Here is a 20,665-nt window from a genome sequence, read left to right as displayed (position 1 = left end):
GGAGGTATAAGATTGTATTGGGATTAAATATTTGGAACAGATATGTGATGCAACGCTGTTACTTTTCTGTAATTTCTATTATGCTCTTATAGTCCCCCCACTTCTGCCTCTGAGTGGTCACATTCCCAAACAGCTTCACTGTGCTATGTACAATGGATATTCTATATAAAGTCAAGAATTTCCTTTTTGTCTTCCACCAAATTTGACTATAAATCCTAAATAATGAAAAAATAACCATTAGTAAGAAAAAAGATCTTGAGCATTTTTAGACCATATCTAAACTAATCTTTTGCTTTTTCTAGTGATCATTTCCTACAAATAACACACAGTTGCACATATTTTTACAGTTAAATCTTTTTTTTTATTCTCTTGTGGAATGCTATGTTTAATGTTACAGTATGGTTGTCAAAGCTACTGAAATGTGACACATATCCATGTCTAAATGCTGCAGAACAGTATAATTTTATTTTAACAAAAAGTTATTTTACAGCTGAGGTCTGATGGTTTTGAAACCAATGCCTATGTGTATGGCCAGCCACAAACCTGGGGGATGTTTATTTCCTGTACATGTATATACAAATATATCCCATACATATATATGCACACAAGCATGTATTAATTTATGTGAAATATATAAAATTATATACATACACATACATGCATATCTATATACATATACCCACCCTCACTATTGAGCTCACTTTTCTAACACTAACCAGCTTCATGCCCAATTATTGCTGCCCAGTATAACTACATGATTTTAGTGCCAATACCAAGCACCCTTTCGGATGCAGGATAGGTACATCTGTGCATATAGATATGTGTATTTATGTATGTTTGTGTGTATAAAGGAATCATTTCTCCCTTTTATGCTTCAGTCATGCATTACTACAATAAACAGTCTTTTCACCATAGGTTTTGAAATTCTAAACAGTGTAAAATCTACTTCTGGAAAACTGTATAGGTTCATAGTTACAAAAAATATATATTTTATATATATATATATATATATATATATATATATATATATATATGATTGAAACCTATTGAGTAGATATGTTCTCAGAATCTGGCTATATCCTAGCCCTTAGATAAATTAAAAGAACACCCTCTTAATAGGATGTTATGATAGCCTTAAATAGAACATTACCTGTATTTAGAATAGTTGATATATTTTAAAAGTTGACAAGATGATGTTAAAGATTTGAACAACACTATGCCTTTGCATTAAATATATAAAGTTTCCACCAAAGGCTTGGTTCAATTCATTGTCTAAGATTTTCATGTTCCAAGAGTGACCAGTATTGTAGTCATTATTCTTAAAATTATGGCTCATTAAGGCTTTTATACAAAAAAAGCCCTAGTTTTAATCATTTATAAAAACAAGTTCTCTTTAAAAGGAAAAATGTACATGAACACTAACGTACTCATGGATATTATCCTGTACAAAGTGACTACTGTGTACAGATAGGAGGCTTGTTCCCAGTAAGAACACCTCATGGTAGCACATGTAAACCTGGTTTGGTTCCTCTGCTCTGCAGCTATTCAGCATGTAAAATTTAAACCATTTCACATTAACATTTAAAGTTAATACAGTGCAAATGTTTGAGAATAACTTGTTCCCCCCAGTGAAACAAGAACCAGCGTTATGCTGAATATTCTTCAGATCTATTTACACATTGAGCTAAAAAGTTCACCATAAACTTTGAAATTTGCTGAATATCAGCAGAAATGTTACTGAACTAGCAGCAATTGCATTTACAATATCTGATAGTTATTTGAGAGAATGCATGAACTTTTCCAGGCTGTACTCTGACTCGTATTGCTCTTGATCCCAAAGGTCGCTCAGGTTCTCAAGGACTGATTTCATACTTGCTTTTCCAGAAGTAGAGGTGTCAGCTTTTTCTGCTTTGCCATCCTTAAGAAAAATTGGCAGAAAGATAAAATGAAAGATTAATTTCAGAAATTTTATTTTCCTTTAAAATACCATACTTGTTTCTAACATTGCACTTTTTCAACAGTTAAACACTTCAAAATATGGGGAAGTTCGTGAACTCTTAAGATAGCCTATTCTATTTTCCCACAGCCCTAATGATTTATCATTTTATGCTTTTTATTTGAGAAGAATTTTAAGAACATTGCAAAGAACTCACTGTTAACTGTGTCACTTGGCTTTGTCATTCTTCTCCCGTGTGTGTGTGTATATACGCCTGTGTATATGTTAGTATTAGATATATAGTTAAATTATCAGCCTTTCCCAAAACCATTTGAGAGTAAGTTGTAGATATTATGCCCCTTTATCCCAAGAACAAGGACATTCTCTTAGATAACCAAAGTACAAAGATCAAATTAAGGAAATTTAATATTGGTATATTAAGATGATCTCATATGTAGTCCATATTCAAATTTTGCCAATAAGATCCTTCCTTGGAACACCCCTTGAGCCCAGTTTCTGCTTGCTGAAAGTCACCCATAAGAATATTCTTTCAAACGGAATAAAATACATTTGAAGCAATCCATGTTTCTTTGAGCCTTTTTTTCTGGGTTACACAGATCCTGTTCTTTCAACCTCCCTTACATGACATGATTGGAGAACTTTTCTCCATTCTGGCCATCTTTTGGGGATTCACTGATTTGTTACTGTTTAAAATGCAGCACCCAGAACCAGACAGTATTCTAAATGTGGCTTAACACACACAGAGTAGAGTGGAACTACTTTCTCTCACATGTGGACACTATAATTCTGTTATTACAGCTAGTTTAATTGCATTATATAAGGCCATTTCTCACCTTAACTTACACTGAGTGTACAGTTGATTTTCTGAACCTACACAGGACTTTAAATCCAACCCTATTAGTTTTACATTATTAGACCAACCAATATTTCCAGCTCGTGCATCCTCTGATAATGGATTGTTATCTGATATATATTCGTTCCATCATCCACATTAACAATAGCTACTATTTATTATCTTCACAACTCTGTAGTAATATAGGCATTGTTATCCTGCCAAGGCTGAAGATGGTCAGAGAAGTTAATTTGCCTAAGGTCGCCAGTTAACAGGAGGCAGGGCAAGAACCGCACACCCAGGTCTAGCTGGCTCCAGAAACAGCTGTCCTGTAGCAGGTAGGGACTAAGGAAAGAAAACCTGGGGAGGACACTGGAGACATCCATCAGAAAGTCAGACCTTCAAACATCCCCTAGTATCCTGGAGAGTTTTATCTGGACATCAAAAATTCCCTCAAAGGGTTGTCTAGGTGATACTAAAGTGAATGACTTTTGCTGTTCCTTTTAATACTTTTACCAAGCAGTCCCAGGAAGTCTGTGAACACATTAACGATACAACAAATTGTATAAGTTCTTTACCTTATCAAGAGTAAACAGATCAAGGAGTTGATCTGTCCCCATACTCTGCAAACTAGAATTCTCTTGGCTAATAACAGTATTTGCTATGTTCATCTTGAATTTCTGCAAACCCATTATTTTCTCTTCCAACGTTCCTCTGGTTATCAATCGGTACACGTTAACCACACGTTTCTGAATGAGAAAAAGAAGTTAAGCAACTGTAGCAAGAATAAATGGGTAAGTAAATTTTGAGATTTACCAAGTCAGAGGGCTTGCATACTTGTACTAAGTAAGTACTTAACTACCATTGAATTAGGATTGGGTTTTCTTTATTTATCTGTGCCCATGACCTTAAAATGTTTGTAGACGATCACAGAATATTAGGAATAGACAGTTTCCCAGGTTTTCTTAGCCCAAGCACCTCATTTAATGCATGAGGAAATGGTGCCACAAAATTAAGTGACTTGCTTAACGTCACAACACTTAACTAACATAGGAGCAGGAACTTAAACCAAGGCTTCCTGTCTTTTGCAGGGAGTTATTTTTCCCAGTGCACAAGTTAACACCTGTTGAGTGTTGACTTTTTACCTGCCCAATGCGATGGGCCCGGTCCATGGCTTGTAGATCACGCATGGGATTCCAGTCATGCTCCACAAATACCACTGTGTCAGCGCCCGTTAAGTTAAGCCCCAGGCCACCAACGTGAGTTGTAAGTAAGAGAACATCTATGGATGGATCGTTGTTAAACCTAAAAACATAGATATTAAAAAATAAAATTAGTACATTTCTTCCTAAAGTTCAAGTAATAGAAACTGAACTGTTTGTTTAGTAAAAATTAAAGAGCACAAATGAGAACACTGCTTTATAATCCATGACATAGACATTTCTGTGACCACCTGAGTTCAGACCATCTTCTTTTGATCTACATAACATCTTTAGTAGTAGAAAGAAGGTATTCTAGAACGTCAGAAATTTCATACCTAGCAATTAAGTCCAATTGAAAAATGGATGCAAAAATGGAACACTAATTATAATTAAGACAAAACCCAACTATGAACCTTTAACATATGGAGACAGAAGAGTGTAGAGAAAGGTTAGATCAGTCAGGGAAGGTAGAAGATTAGCGTGCTGAGGGTTGCTAAAATTGTACTAGTCCTAGAAGATATTGACAAAGGACATCTGGTAGCTTCTAGGAAAAAGAAAAACTAACATTACTAAGCTACCATTTATTACTCACTCTGAGTCAAGCAATGGGCTTTGTACTTTATATGCTTTATGTTATTTGTTACAATAGCTCTATAGGATATTATTATTATCTGAGAGACTCTCAGGCTGTGTGGATAATAAACAGGCCCAAGAGAACACTGCCTCAATGGTAGAGTCAGAGTCAAACCTGAGTTCAAAGTCCCTTCGTGGGTCTCTGTTTTGTGCCTAAAAATCTCTTAGGGATGCTTGTTAAAAATGCTCACTCTTGAAGTCAGCAGGCCTGGGACAGAACCTAGGAATATGCATTTTTAAAAATGAACCCCTGAGGTTTCCAAAGCAGAGGGAGGAGACCACATGTAAGAAACACTGCACTCAGTGATTCTGCTTCCAAGCGAGGCCAGCTTCCAACTTGTTTTCAGCAGAGACAGAGGGATCAGGATAAAGAGCTTAGTCAAGCCATTCATTTGCTTCCTCCTGCCCCAACCCCCATAAACAGATGAGGGGAAAGTAGTTATCTCTATTTTTTGTTGATGCCTTAAATTTCTTTCATGCCCTTAGGAGTGCTTTCCTAATACAGTCACACTTTTTTCCCCCTAACTAAACAAACTATTCAATTATATTTCTGCAGTTCTGTATTTTAAAAAGGTAAAGATTTAGTTGGGTTGAATTACACAACAAAAAAACACATTTGCAAATATCTAGCCAAAGAAGATACTTCATGAGGCAAACTTCTATGTAAGTAATAATAATAAATTGACTATAACTTGATTTGTAAGATTTTAGAAGCCACTTACCGTGAAACAATGGAATGCCTCTGGCCAGGAGGTATGCTACCATCTAATCTCAAGTAAGTGACAGAGGGTAAGTGAGGTTTGAGAAGATCATGCTCTACTATATCAAGCATGCTTTTAAGCTGACAGAAGATCAGTATCCTGTGCTGGGCTACAACAGACTCTGTGCCACTCTCGGAAGTGCTGCCATTTCCCAAACCACAGTCCAACAGCAACTTGAAAAAAGAATCAACTGTTACACCGATGTCCAATAAAAGTAGGCAGTCAATCTCACCAAAATAAATATTCCTCTTTGTGGTGAGAAAAGGTTAACTTACCTGTGACCTGAAAAGCAGATTAGCATCTGGGGCTCTCATTTATAACATTTTCTACACTAGCCCGTGTGAAATCTAAAATCTTCATCCATTAGTTATTCTCAATAAAATTTAAGGCAGAATAACTACAAAACGCTAAAATAATAAAGTCCAGATTTTACAATAAGATCTTAATTTTTAAGGCTAGAAAAACTAAATGGTATTAACATTTACATTAACTTGAAATTGGTTCCTTTAACCTTTCCAAATTTCAGAATTTTTTAAAACTCCATTTTTAAAAGTTACACCAAGAGTGACATGAACAAATGGCAGAGCAAGCAGTCCCTAGAAAAATTAATTCCAGTGATCCACACTGACACACATTATAATCAAGCTGTTGAAAGACAAAGACAAAAGGCAAAATCTTGACGACAGCAAGAGTAAAGTGACCACCCCACCACCACATGACCTGTGGGATCTTCATCTCCCAACCAGGGATCAAACCCGGGCCCTGGCAGTGAAAGTGCCAAGTCCTAACCACTGGACTGCCAGGGAATTCCCAAAAGTGACTTCATGCAAAAGGGGTTCTCAATGAGATGAACACCTCTTTTCTCATCAGACACCATGGAGGACATGACCAAGAAAGTTAAAAGACCATCTATAGAATGGGAGAAAGTATTTGCAAATCATATATCTGATAAAGGCTTAATATCTAGAATATAAACTAAAACTCAACCAAAAGACAAACAACCCAATGAAAAAACAGTCAAAGGACTTAAACAGGCATTTCTCCAAAGAATATATACAAATGCCCCAATAAGCACATGAAAAACAACATCATTAGTCATTTAGGAATAGCAAATCAAATCAACAATGTGATACCACTTCATACCTACTGTGATGGCTATACTTAAAAAAAGGAAAGGGCTTCCCTGGTGGCGCAGTGGTTGAGAGTCCGCCTGCCGATGCAGGGGACACGGGTTTGTGCCCCGGTCCGGGAGGATCCCGTATGCTGCGGAGCGGCTGGGCCCGTGAGCCATGGCCGCTGAGCCTGCGCGTCTGGAGCCTGTGCTCCGCAGCGGGAGAGGCCACAACAGTGAGAGGCCCACGTACCGCAAAAAAAAAAAAAAAAAAAAAAGGAAAATAAGTGTTGATGAGGATGTAGGGAAATCAGAACCCTGGCACATAGCTTGGGAATGTAAATGTTGCAGCCACTGTGGAAAGCAGCTTGGCAGTTCCTGAAAAAGTTAAACATGGAATTGCCATATAATCCAGCACTTCCACTCTTAGGTCTAATATCTAAAAGAACTAAAAAGAGGGACTCAAACAGATACAAGCTAATGTTCATTGCAGCATTATTCATAATAGCCAGAAGGTGGAAACAACCCCAGTGTCATCAGCACGACTGGATAAACAAAATGCAGTGGTGGTGGTAATAACGACAACAACAAAGGACTATTATCCGGCCGTAAACATGACTGAAGCACTGATATGTGCTCTGACATGAATGAACCTTGAAAACGGGTGAAATAAGCCAGCCACAAAAGAACGACATAATTCCACTTACACGAAATATGTAGAACAGGCAAATTCATACGGACAGAAAGTAGATTAGAGGTTCCCTGGGGTTACAGAAAGGGGAGTGGGAAGTTATTGCTTAACAGGTACAGTTTCTATGTGGTTGATGGAAAAATTTTGGAAATAAATAGTGGTGATGGTTACATAACACTGTGAACGTTACTAATGCCATAGAATTTTACACTTAAAAATGGTTAAAACGGCATATACTATGTTATATATTTTACCACAATTTTTAAAAAAGCTGTATCAGGGCTTCCCTGGTGGCGCAGTGGTTGAGAGTCCGCCTGCCAATGCAGGGGACACGGGTTCGTGCCTCGGTCCAGGAAGATCCCACATGCCGTGGAGCGGCTGGGCCCGTGAGCCATGGCTGCTGAGCCTGCACGTCCGGAGCCTGTGCTCCGCAAGGGGAGAGGCCACAACAGTGAGAGGCCCGCGTACCGCAAAAAAAAAAAAAAAAAAGCTGTATCAAAAATTTAACAAACCAAATTTAAAAATAAAAGAAATAGTAAACACCTCAGTAATCTTTTGCAAAGCAAATTTACCTACTGTTACAGACCAAGAATGTACAACACACATGCAACACTTAAAAGACCTACTTACTTGTTTCAAAGCCGAGAGTTTAGGGGCATGTTGAATATCATGGAGAGAAGAATTCTGCACCACAAGTTTTTCAGTAGTACTCTTGAACTCTGGATGTTGAGGCGTTAAGACTAATGCTGGATGGTTGCACAGTTTACGTAGGTACTGTAATGCCTTTAAGAAAGGGGAAGAAAGTATACACAAGTCTCCTTCACATGCCACCAATGTTCCTATCTCAGGATCTTCCTGTGCTAGTCCATCCATCTAAAATGCCTTTCTTCCCCTTCTCACTACTCCTCTGCTCGTTCTTCAAGGAACAGTTCAAGTACCTCATCTGTGATGTCTTCATCTGTGCTTCTTACACAACTTGTATTTATTTTTGTGACAGCATTTATAACTTGTATAAATTGTACTGTTTATGTCTGTCTCCCCCACTAGACAATGAGCTTCTTGTGAAAGAATGTCTTATTTATTAGCTCCTAGGTAACCCTTTCCCACTCAAAGTGCCTGATAATGCTGATAGATGATTCTAGAACTAGACATCATTTTCTAAAGAAAGGTTTCTCAAACTTCAGTGGGTATAAAAACTTCTTGAGGACCTTATAAATCTGTAAATCTCTCCCCTCTACACAGTATGTTGATTCAACAGGTCTGGTGGTGGGAAGGGTAAGGTGGAACTAGGTGGTTGTGTTTCAAGTGGTTGTGTTTGAGAATCAGAACCCCCTCAGGTCTTTTTTTTTCTTTCTCTGATTCAGCCATACCCTTTGCCTTTTGTCATTTACTTGGCTTATAGTTTGGGTCTCAACTGTATCCGTTAGCACTATGACAGAAACTGTGGGAGAGGTATAAGCCTAAAAAATCACCTTTTCCCATTTCTATCTTTAAAACTGCTACAAGTATTTAATTTATTGGTGACAAGGGGTTTGGAAGGTATTCTACAGTGGAATATTTCAAAAGGGAAAGAAAAAAAGTGAGTTGATACTATCTCTTTTTTCTCAAGCACATTCATCATCTGTCTCAGGACTTCTGTGCTTTACGTATCCTCTGCCTGGAATCACTCCCCCCCACCACATATCTGCATACCTCAATCTTCCTTCAGATCTTCGCTCAAATGTCACCTTCTCAGTCACATCCCTGATCACTCTATTGAAAAGCACAACCTACCGTGACTCCTATACTGTATAACCCCATACTTGCCTTTATTTTCTTTTACATGATATATATTTTTTACTTACTTAATCATTTTTCACCTCTACAAGGGAAGGGGTCTGTTTTGTCCACTGCTTTAATTAACCCCTGAGGTTAGAAAAATTACTGCCTTGTGGTAGATGTTCAAATATTTTTTGAATAGAAAATAAAAGGTTCTCTATTTTAAAACCCTTCTTTTCACGTAATATATAAACATATATTGCGGTTTTTACTTTAATTTTAATATTAAATCACTTATTAATTACTAATTATGAATATGAAAATAAATTAAATTGGTACTTTTACCTATTTTCAAGAATGTATACACGACACTGAGAAAAACTAAATAAATCCGTATTTCAGTGTTCCATGTAAAAATTGCTGCACTGAAGAACATTGTTCAACAACATTTAAAAAGTGGACTGTAATATATACCTGGAATACATGGCCTGTAGCTTTAAGCTTTGGTTTTTCAGTTTCTTCAGAAAGTGCAGCTGAAGAAACTGTTTCATCAACATCACACTTGGCACGAGACTTAGCAAAATCCTCATAGAGCTGAACCTGTAAAATTCCCCCCATGAAAGCAATAAGTATATTTATTTTCAATTGTTCAAAACATAACTAGCAAAGGCCAATAAAAGCAGTAATTTAAATCAGCCCTCATCAAAGAAAATAAATTATGATACCTATATTTCACTACTTGATTACAGATGATCCACTGCATTTTGGTAAATTCCTTTTAAATTACATTTAGAAAACAAGTTTAACACATTGTTTGGCTGCTAAAATATTTTTAAAAATAGTCAAATAGTCCTAGACGCGATTTTTCCACTCTGTTCAAGAAGAGAAATACATTACCAATAAAAGAGAACTTTAACCCTTACAAGTAAATGAGGAAATCTTCCTTAAGTGAAGTTATGTGGTCAAGACCCTAATAGGTATATTTCAAAAGACCAAGTTTAAAAAAGGATACTAACTGCAGAACCCATACCAAGTTCAAAGTATTATCTTGGAGTCTGGGCTCCTGCCTTGTATATGCTAAAACAATGTGAAAGGGAAGAGAATCTAGAGTGCTAGAGAACAGAAGTCAGAGAATAAAAACCTACAGGTGCAAAACGAACCCAAATGTCACTTCCCTCCCCAGCCCCCTTCCTCCAGACTACTTAAATGTGTTTTATGAGGACGTTGTAATACCACCACCAGTATATCATCTCAGGTGTTTTCATATGGCACATTTTCTTTATTATACTTAACTTTAAAAAGTCTTCATTTCATTACCTCTAAAAATTTTTCCTTCAAGAAATATTAATCCAATTTTTACAAATGAGGGATGGAGGCTCAGAAAGATGAGGTAGATAATATAAATGATCACAGAACTCTTAGCATCTAAATTAGTGTCCTGTCCACTAAACTCAAGTTGTATAGATAAATACTAAAAGGTTAAATGTCTATACACTGGAGGGAAAGAAGCAATTTTCCAGGTATGTCTGTATATCTTTTATTCATTTGACCATACTAAATCAACTCTAATACTGAAACAGACTGATGCTCACTAACCTAGAACACAAAGTAAACGTTCAAACAGAAAATTCTGCTTATAGGCCGTATCTTACTAAGACAAGAGACAGTTTCCCCTTACAAAAATACTGCACAAGGAAAGGCATACAATAAATTCCTTTGATAATGGTCTCTATGTACAAAATCAGAACTGTGCAGAAGCCAATACTTATTTTGAAAATTTACTGGCAATACTTTAAAAGGGACAAGGTCCCACTTCCCAACTCAGCCCTGATGTATACACCTATAATGCTGCTGTAAGGATATGACATTATAGGCAGACTCCTGGCCCTTATAAAACATTGGCTTACTTCTTTATCATTTTAACCTTCCAACTTTTTCAATTAATTAGACATATATAACAAAGCAATTATGATACTGGATTTTGTTTTAATGCTATATTCAAAATGCACATACCCAAATGTGTACTTACATATCCAAACAGATCCATTTAGGTTTTACCTACACCTGTCTGAAACTGAATATTCCTGAAGTCTAAGGAAGTAGAAGCTAGATAAGAGTGATAAACCAAAGGCTAAATCCCCTTTATTCAATACTTTTGTGGCTTGTTCAAAACATTCCCCTAATAAACATCCACCATCAACCACAATTGAGATCATCAGATTCCTAACCTGGAGAGTACTAAGAGTACAGTAATAGTCTTGAATAATTTTGGGTGGTAGATCCTGCAAAACATCTTCTTTCATTCTTCTCAAAAGAAATGGCAGGACTTGGCGGTGCAGTGCATCCATCGCGAGAACACCTATTAATAATAAGAGAGTTAACTTTATTCTATTTATTAGTATTATTCTATTAATTTCTCTTAATAAGATTAAATAGCTTCCCAAAAGTTAGATATAAATTATATTCACTTGCACAGAGTATATAACTATATCTCTTTTTCATACCTGCTTCTTGTTCACGACTGGAGCTTCGAGCATCCCTACTTGCTAATATAGGTTTACCATATCGCGCAGCAAACTGGCGTTCAGTCCCCAAAAATCCTGGCATGAGGAAATCAAATAATGACCACAGCTCCAAAACGTTGTTCTGAATATAAGAAAGGAACACCAGTTATCTTGTGTACTAGGATTATTTCCTTATACTTAAAAATGGAACATTAATGAAAGCCCACTGTGATGACATAGATTATCACCACATTTTTGGGTATAAGTCTATATATACAAATATTTTAAAGATTTTTTTGATGTGGACCACTTTTGAAGTCTTTATTGATTTTTTTTACAATATTGCTTCTGTTTTCTGTTTTGGTTTTTTGGCCATGAGGCATGTGGGATCTTAGCTCCCCGACCAGGGATCAAACTCGCACCCCCTGTGAAGGCAAAGTCTTAACCACTGGACCGCCAGGAAAGTCTCTATGAGTCTATATTTTAACGTGTAAAATCTGGAGAAAATACTCTATCCTATTTGGAGGAAACTTTCAAGTCTCTTCCACCAGAATAAACCTTGGTCCATGGTATTTAAATCCTACTGGTAGGTTCCATCAAGTAGTAAATAGAAGAGGAGAAAGATGAATACATGTCTGATTCTTTTGAGACTCAGATTAGCATCAAGATTTAAGAAATCTGGCCAATACCACCATTTCTTCAATACAGGAAAACCTAGAAGAGTTTGGTTATAGGTCAAGTCTACCCAGTATTTATGGGTCATGAGGAACAGGCACAGGTTCTTTCCAATTCTGTTGGAGTTTCATGAAAAAAGAAAAAAAGAAATCAACACTTTTTCATTTTGGATGCTTTCCCACTATGTGTGGATGCTAAGGTACCATCCCATCTGTTTACCCCTTCCAGAAGCCCTCCTCACCGTGCTCAAGCAGTGGCTCACCATGCTGGGCTGCCATTCTATATTGAAACCCTTCTAATCCCACTTAGGCTCTGCCCCATGACTCATGGGCTACCATGGCTATCTGGTGCAGAAACCCACCCACCTTACAGCTTCAGAGCTAAACGACTGAGGTATGGAAGGGGAAAAGAGAGCCTTTAAGCAAACAAATACTTCTTTTGTTGTGAAAGCTATAATCAATTTTAAAATACTGTGAAGTTTCCATATAAGCAAAACAAATCTTGATATGTCAAACCTAAAGAGTGATTTTTTCCCTTATTTATTTAGGCTGTGCCGTGTGGCATGCGGGATCCTAGTTCCCAACCAGGGATCAAACCTGTGCCCCCTGCACTGGGAGGGCAGAGTCTTAACCACTGGACAACCAGGGAAGTCCCCCCCCCACCTTTTTTTTTTGCGGTACGCGGGCCTCTCACTGTTGTGGCCTCTCCCGTTGCGGAGCACAGGCTCCAGACGCGCACGCCTAGTGGCCATGGCTCACGGGCCTAGCTGCTCCGTGGCATGTGGGATCTTCCCGGACCGGGGCACGAACCTGTGTCCCCTGCATCGGCAGGAGGACTCTCAACCACTGCGCCACCAGGGAAGCCCCCCTTTTTCCCTTTTAAATGTACTTTTTCTTACTTCCATTAAATTTTCATGTTTGTAATTACGTTCTCTCTTGTGGTTATTAAAATCTGAAGTGCTTACTTAATAGACAAAACCATAATACTTTAGTAGTCAGTCCATCAACAAAAATAAATTTAAAAGAAAAGTAACAAATACATAAAGAACCATCATTTTTTTAAGAGTCAGAAGCAATCTCAGAGGTCACTTGGTGTCTACCCTCCTACCAACTGGAGAATGATGGAGGGTATCTTCCCATCAGACTTGGCTATCCAAGCTAGATGTGAACATTTGCAACCAATTCCTCTGGAAGATAAGAGAATCTTTCAAAAATATCTAAAGGCATCTACATACTCAGCCATCTCCTTCCTTTTCCAAGATAAATGGTTACAATCTCTTTCCTTCAATTGCTTCCTAACCTCAGGTATTCATACCTCTCCTATATGATGAGTAACCTCTGAATCATCTCTAGCTTTTCAATGTTAAATCAAATTGTATTATACTGCAGAAGGAAAATGGCCAATGTGGAAGAAAATGTGACTAATGTCTCCCATACTTTGGACATAAGACTTATGTTTACATAGCCTAAAATTACATTTTAAATATGAGATTTAAAACCTAGTTTGCTCACATACTGCTACATACCAAATGAACCATTATAAAAGCAAGATTATTGGAAATTATTATTCCTATAAACTAAAAAAACCTCTTTAATTCACTGTCAAATGCCAAGCCTTCTCTCCACATGGCAAATATTAAAAAAAAAAAAAAAAAAAAGGTAAATAATTACCTGGATTGGTGTTCCAGAAAGAATAATCCTATAATTAGCAGTCAGTTGTTTTACTGCTTTTGACAATTTTGTTTTTCCATTTTTGATGACATGGCCTTCATCAAGAATACAGTAGTTAAATTTAATATTTCTGAAGAAAAACAAAAAATGTTAGCATCTTTTACTATATGTCAAGAACAATATGAAGTCTTTGAGGCAGGAAAATACTAAGTCTCTCTGAATTTGATACTAAGTCTTTCTTTAAAAAAGTTTAATTCTTACCTAAAGAAATCTATGTCGTTTCTCACAACATCATATGAAGCCACTATCAGATTGTGCCTTTTCACCTGATGCTGTAACCTGTATTTAAAAATACATAAGATAACAAAATGGGGAATCTGCCAAGTTTGTAATAATGCTTTCAAAGGGAAAACCACAGATGCCATTGTATAAAGTGCTTTCAATCTACCTACTAAGCCCAATATTCCCTTCTGCTTACTCTACATCCATGACCCTGATACCCGAAGGCCATTCTTCTTATGACTTGGCCTTGTTGCCCTAACTCAGTCTGATTAGAAAAGAGACAGGTACCTGACTTAAAATGCGGAGGTCATTTTAACTTTATTTGCCAACACTTCTTCCTTGGAGGCACTCACTATTCCTTCACCATTCCATGTTGTGCTCGGGGGTAGACGGGGAGCTATCAATCACACGTCCCCATAATCACCAAAGAGATGAAGCATTTTAATCAGGTCAAGCCATTCACAATATTTTATCCCCTGACCACAAAGACTGGTTTGGGGGCATGACCCAGTCAAGGCCAGTCAGTCATCTCAAGTACTGATATATTCATGATGGGAGAGAGAAGATTTCTGTTTATTATAGTTGCCAAGCTAGGAGAATGTAGGCCTAAGACTGCCCATGGTCATCTTACCTACCAACAGTAGACTGAAGTCCAGGAGAGATCAACAGAACAAGTTATACGTGGGGAAGAATAGTAAATTAGATGTACCTGAAGCAAGAATTCACCCCCTGAGATTCTCAATTTAATTAATGAATTTGCTATTTGCTTAAGCTAGTCTGAGCTGAGCTTCTACCACTTATAAATGGATGAATTCTTTTACAGTAAATTCTTTAAGAGTACAAGCTGTTGAGCTGCCTGTGTTCCAATCTTCATTTAACTAGCTGAGTGACCTTCTTCCCAGACCCCATGTCTTAGACTCCTCATCTGCAAACTGGGAACAATAATAGTACCCATACCTCATAAGGTAATTATGAGAATACACAATTTTACATAAATGTAAATAAAACTGCTTAGAATAATGCCTAGCCAGTAAGTGCTCAATATATGTTAGCTATTATTAACAGGAGGGCAGCAAATATATGGACTAATCAGCAATCTATGACTATCCAAGCTTTAAAAGATGAACTGAAATCAGGGCTTCCCTCGTGGCACGGTGGTTAAGAATCCGCTTGCCAATGCAGGAGACATGGGTTCAAGCCCTGGTCCAGGAAGATCCCACATGCCATGGAGCAACTAAGCCTGTGTGCCACAACGACTGAGCCTGCGCTCTAGAGCCCACGAGCCACAACTACTGAGCCCGTATGCCACAACTACTGAAGCCCGTGCACCTACAGCCCATGCTCTGCAACAAGAGAAGCCACAGCAATGAGAAGCCCGCGCACCACTACGAAGAGTAGCCCCTGCTTGCCGCACCTAGAGAAAAGCCCATGTGCAGCAACAAAGACCCAGTGCAGCCAAAAATAAATAAATAAATTTATTTTAAAAAAAAGATGAACTGAAATCAATGATATACCACTCTTCAACATTTGTATTTAGGAACAGAGATGTACTAGTTGATAGAAAGAAGGTAAAACTAATAGAACTCTAGTGTTTCTATGGTATCAGGGCAGCTAGAGCAAGCCACTGTGGACCAAAAGCATTTTTGAGGAGAGAGAAGAAGAAAGAGGGAGCACTTAGGGAAAGTGAGTAGAAAACGAGGATACAACAGAAGCACCTAGAAGATTTTATGATCAGAAGACTTCCAAGAAAGGCATAGAGAATGGTTTTGGTTCCTGACAGTTTCCTAGCTCCAAAACTTAGAAAGCCCAACTGATTGTTAACAATGGCTAAAGTCCTTGAATTATGATGAGTCTCACTGATTATATCTTTAAATCCACTCACCTTTCTTAAATAAGTAAGTTCCTATGTCTGACAACCAAAAAAGCTAACTAGAATTCATTTTTCATCGATTTTATTCTTCCAAACTACTTAAAGCAAAAGATAAAACATTTTTTGGTTGTACAGTTCTTACCTTATTCTTTCGGTGGGAGGTCCAGTATAATGCAATGGATTGAGATATTCTCTGGAGCAAAATTTACCTACTTCATCCACCCAATGACCTGTTAATGTTGGCGGACAAACCACCAAGGAAGGAAGTGGCATACATTCTGCCAATTTTGATCTTGCATATTCCTGGGCCCTTTGACAGCAAAACACAATGAATTAACCAGCTTGTTTAAACTGCTCAGCATCTGAAAGCCTTCTTTTAAAATAACATTTAAAATTACCTGTGACAATGATCTCCTGCTAGAATGCAGATGGACTGTAAAGTTTTTCCTAAACCCATGTCATCACACAGAATTCCATGAAGCTTATACTTATTAAGAAATGCTAACCAGTTCACACCATCCTGAAAGGTTGGGAGTAAAAGAAAAATGATAAATGTGAACAGATCATAACAAATTTTTTCTTGTAAAGAACATGTTTACACACACCAAAAAATCTGTAGTTTTACAGGCAATAAGAAATAAATGGGTATAAGACACTACACAGAAGAACTGAATTACTAAATCAATTTTTCAACTCTTCAAGGCACATTTACAAGGAATAGTCACTATTTATAAGTATAAAACTTTACCTGCTGATATTTTCTGAGTTCAGCATTGATTGGTACTGGAATCTTGTAATTTTCTAATTTTTTCCCATCTAACAATTGCTCCAAAAAGTGTCGTTCCTTGGCTTTCAACTGGATTAATTCTTCTGACATATTTGGAGGGTCTGGAATGCCTGCCTAAAATTGTTTTTTAAAGTGTATTAAAACTATTTGCTACTATTTATTAATTTTTCCATCCTCAGATTATGAAATCATTTCGCATCTTATCAAAATACAAATGCAGAGATAACACAATATTGTAAACCAACTATACTTCAATTTTTAAAAATACCAACAATAAAACATATATATGTATATATATATAAAAATGCAGAGAAAAAAGCAATTCAAAAATAGTATGATTTTAAAGACTGGAAGACAAATATTTAAGAATTTGACAGGTATTCAAAGTGCTATAATGAGACTACTAAACAAACACATTTGAGATATTTTAAAGAACACAGCTACAATTTATTTTTTCCAGTACCACGCATTACTTGATAAAGAGGCAAATAAAATTGTATAGCTTATTTTAAGTGAAATCCTGTTACTGGAGCTTCTCAATTTTAGTGTTATGATACCCCAGGGTATTGGTTCTCAAAATATGGTCTGCAGACCCCTCAGGATTTCTAAGACCTTTTCAAAGGGTTATTGACATCAACTATTTCATAACAAAAGAAAGACATTACTTTTTTCACTGTGTTGACATTTGCTCTGATGCACAAAAATAATGGGCAAAACTGCTTGTGCCTCAGAAAGAATCAAGGCAATGTTACCAAGTGTACTGGTAGTCACTGTAGTATTCCTCACAGCCATCCACCAGCTTTTTTTTTTAAGTTGGTTTCACTTAAGAATGTCCTTGAGCCAGTAAAAATAATTTTATTAAACCTCAACCTTCGAATGGCACATCTTTTTAACATTCCGTGCAACAAAATATGAAGTACACATAAAGCATTTCTGCTGCATATCATGCATATGGAAGTACAATATGTTTAGGAAAAGCACTTGCAAGGTTTCTTAAAACTGTGAGTTGGCCTAGCCATTTTTTACAGACATCATTTTATTTGAATGGACTGACAAACTACGGTTATTCTGACTTGGGTATTTGGCTGATATTTTCTCAAAAATAAATTTGTCACTTCAAGGAAAATAACTGACATACCTTGTTGCCGATGATAAAATTCAAGTTTACAAAAGAGACTTAGCACTGCAGGTACTTCCCAATATTTAAAAATAATTTTCTGTTGGTGATATTAATGAGTCTGATTTGTTGCTACTGTATGATGAAATATATCAACCTTTAAAAGATTTACATTTAACATTTACATTTAAGATTTTACATTTTACATTTAAATAAAGATTTAACTCAGTGAACCAATGTTTTCCAAATGACCAATGCATGTTACAAAACGTGTACCGGTAAAAGATCTATTCAAAAGTCTAATGGATTTATTCTTTAAACAAATTAATAAATCTTTCCACATTTCTCAGTTTTAATTTCTATAACAGAAAATATGATAAACAAAAGCTTTTTGGGGTCTTTAATTTTTAAGAGTGTAAAGAGGTCCAGAGACCAGAAAGTTTGAGAACTACTGCCCTATGATTAAGAAATGTAAAGTGAAAGTTAAGAAACGTAAAATTCTCAGAAGAGAACTTCAATTAAATTCAATCAAAATATATGTTCCTTATAATACCAGAAATAGTATCAGGAGTGAGGTGTATACACTGAGTCTTAAAGTGATTGCATGTTATATTTTCAGAAGTTTGTTTTGTTTTGCTGTGCTGTAGGGATCAAGGGATCTTAGTTCCCCAACCAACCATCAAACCTGGAAGCGTGGAGTTCTAACCACTAGACCATCAGGGAATTCCCTCAAAAGATTTTAGAATTAACAACTTTGTCAAGTAAGATAGAAACTAACATTTTAACACATCTAATACCATAATGACAACCATCAAAATGAAGCCTTTCTGCACGGTGCTTTATAAGGAAGTAACAAATCTTCAAACATTTATCCTCATGGACCTTTTAATAAATGACAACCAGATATAAGGCCATACAATAGGGACATTTCCTAACAACGATTAGGATTCATAAATATCGTTTAGTGCCAGGAACCCTTCCTTTGCGTATCTTCCTCACCTTAATTCCCATAAAAGCAGCAAGAGTTACTAATAGTGCAAGGAATTAAAGCTTCTATCAAAACCACTGGTTTATATTCCCTGAATCCTTAACTGAAAAGTACATGATTCTTCCTGTGAAGATGGGGCAGAGCAAATCAAGATAAAGTGGAACAGGAATCAACTTGCACGACATTCTTGTTTCTATTGCTGTATCTTCAAACTCACAGCATCTAATCTGCTATTAATCCTATCCAGTGTGTTTTTATTTGTAATTGTATCTTTCAACTCAGGAAGTTCAATTTGGGTTGTTCTTATGTCTTCCATGTTGCTCCTCATTACACTCATGCTTTCCCTCTATCTTCTTGAACATATGGAACATATTTTAATGTCCTTGTATACTAAGTCTATTATCTGGGTCATTTCAGGGTCTGCTTCTATTGACTGACTTTTCTCCTGGTTAACTTTTTTTTGGCGGGGCGGCGGGGGAGGGCAGAATCTCAGTTCCCTGAGCAGGGATTGAAACCTGGCCATGGCAGTGAAAGCCTGGAATCCTAACCACTAGGCCACCAGGGAACTCCCTCTGGTTAATTTTCTGATGGGCGCTAAACATCCTAAGTTTTACCCTGTTGGGTGCTGAACTTTTGGGGGTTAAACATTTTTTCTTTTTGGGATATAGTTAAATTACCTGAAACCAATTTGATCCTTTTGAGGCTTGCTTTTAAGCTTTATTAAGGTGGGTTCAAATCAGTCTTCTCTCAAGGGTTAATTGGGCCCTGCTACTCAGGCGATATACTTCTAAGGACTGTACTCAGTGCCCTATATGGTAGGTCCTCTGACTCAGCTTGGGGGAAATACCTATTCTTGACCCTGTGTGAGCTCTGGGAGTTGTTCCACCTACTCCTTTCTGATTTTTCCCCCCCCGTCTCAAACATACATTCTCATACATACGCCCAGATGAATGAATACTCAGCCTTTGTGTGGACCTCTGAAGCTTCTTCTCTGTGCAGCTACTTCCTCTCAGGCACTCTGCCTTGCAAATCCTACCCATCTTGTCCTCCCTGCACTCTGACTCTGCTAGCCTCTGTTTAGGTTTCACTTCCCTGTCCTATGGTCTGGAAACTCACTCCAGGCAGTAAGCTAGGGCATTTCATTTGTTCCCTTGTTGTTCAATGTCTGAAATCCATTGTTTGATTCATTTTGTCTGGTTTTCTAAGTTAAGGTAGGAGGATAAATCTGTTTTATCATGGCTGGAAGCAAAATATGCATCACATCCTTGTAATTTTCACATCTATCAAAGGGAATCTTACCAATCTTTTCTCAATCTCTAAAGTTCAAAATCTCTTTTTTTTGCCAATATGTTATCAAGTACTGTTATTCTCCCTTTAAAAAAAAGTAGTTTAGACTCTTTATCACCTCACAGTGGATCTGGGCTCTGTTTGGGGGCACTTACATTCGAATCCACAAACAGCTGTTAAACTGATTTTCCTAAAACACTGCTTTCATCATCTACTCCTTTGCTCAAAGAACACGATGGTTTCTCATCACTCACTGATTTCAATGCCCAAAAAATACCAAGGGGACGAAGCATAATCAACTTAGTTTACAGATAAGATGATGCAAGGCCCCAAAGCTAAAGGATATGAATAAGACCTAGGAAGCAGAGGATGGAAACAATTCAGGAAATGTCACTTGGGTCTTTTGATACAGTAGTCTAGTATTTTTTTAATCACGGTGGTTATTTTAACATATTTTATTGTGGAAAAAATATTCATGCAGAGAAATATATAAACAAATGTACAGATTAATAAATTATAAAACAAACACCTAACTACTGC

The 20,665-nt window shown here is 37.0% G+C and overlaps 1 protein-coding gene across 2 annotated transcripts in view; it reads right to left on the bottom strand.

Moving 5' to 3' along the window:
- Nucleotides 1-1,045: 1,045 nt before the first annotated feature.
- Nucleotides 1,046-20,665, bottom strand: part of BTAF1 (B-TFIID TATA-box binding protein associated factor 1) — a 94,668-nt gene continuing 75,048 nt past the window's right edge. For both annotated transcript variants that reach the window (XM_082601314.1, XM_082601315.1), the window contains 13 exons: nucleotides 16,695-16,847; nucleotides 16,345-16,466; nucleotides 16,089-16,256; nucleotides 14,056-14,133; nucleotides 13,795-13,924; nucleotides 11,450-11,591; nucleotides 11,174-11,304; nucleotides 9,420-9,545; nucleotides 7,818-7,970; nucleotides 5,347-5,558; nucleotides 3,935-4,094; nucleotides 3,368-3,538; nucleotides 1,046-1,918 (listed from right to left, as the gene is read on the bottom strand). In XM_082601314.1, the coding sequence (XP_082457440.1) occupies nucleotides 1,775-1,918; nucleotides 3,368-3,538; nucleotides 3,935-4,094; nucleotides 5,347-5,558; nucleotides 7,818-7,970; nucleotides 9,420-9,545; nucleotides 11,174-11,304; nucleotides 11,450-11,591; nucleotides 13,795-13,924; nucleotides 14,056-14,133; nucleotides 16,089-16,256; nucleotides 16,345-16,466; nucleotides 16,695-16,847 (1,890 nt within the window). In that variant the 3' untranslated portion in view covers nucleotides 1,046-1,774. The remainder of the gene's footprint in view (nucleotides 1,919-3,367; nucleotides 3,539-3,934; nucleotides 4,095-5,346; nucleotides 5,559-7,817; nucleotides 7,971-9,419; nucleotides 9,546-11,173; nucleotides 11,305-11,449; nucleotides 11,592-13,794; nucleotides 13,925-14,055; nucleotides 14,134-16,088; nucleotides 16,257-16,344; nucleotides 16,467-16,694; nucleotides 16,848-20,665) is intronic.

The sequence above is a fragment of the Mesoplodon mirus genome (genome assembly GCF_964341445.2).
Source record: "Mesoplodon mirus genome assembly, chromosome: 2".
Classification (NCBI taxonomy): domain Eukaryota; kingdom Metazoa; phylum Chordata; class Mammalia; order Artiodactyla; family Ziphiidae; genus Mesoplodon; species Mesoplodon mirus.
Note: the sequence above shows the minus strand (reverse complement) of the source record. Positions and strands in the feature narration are given on the sequence as shown.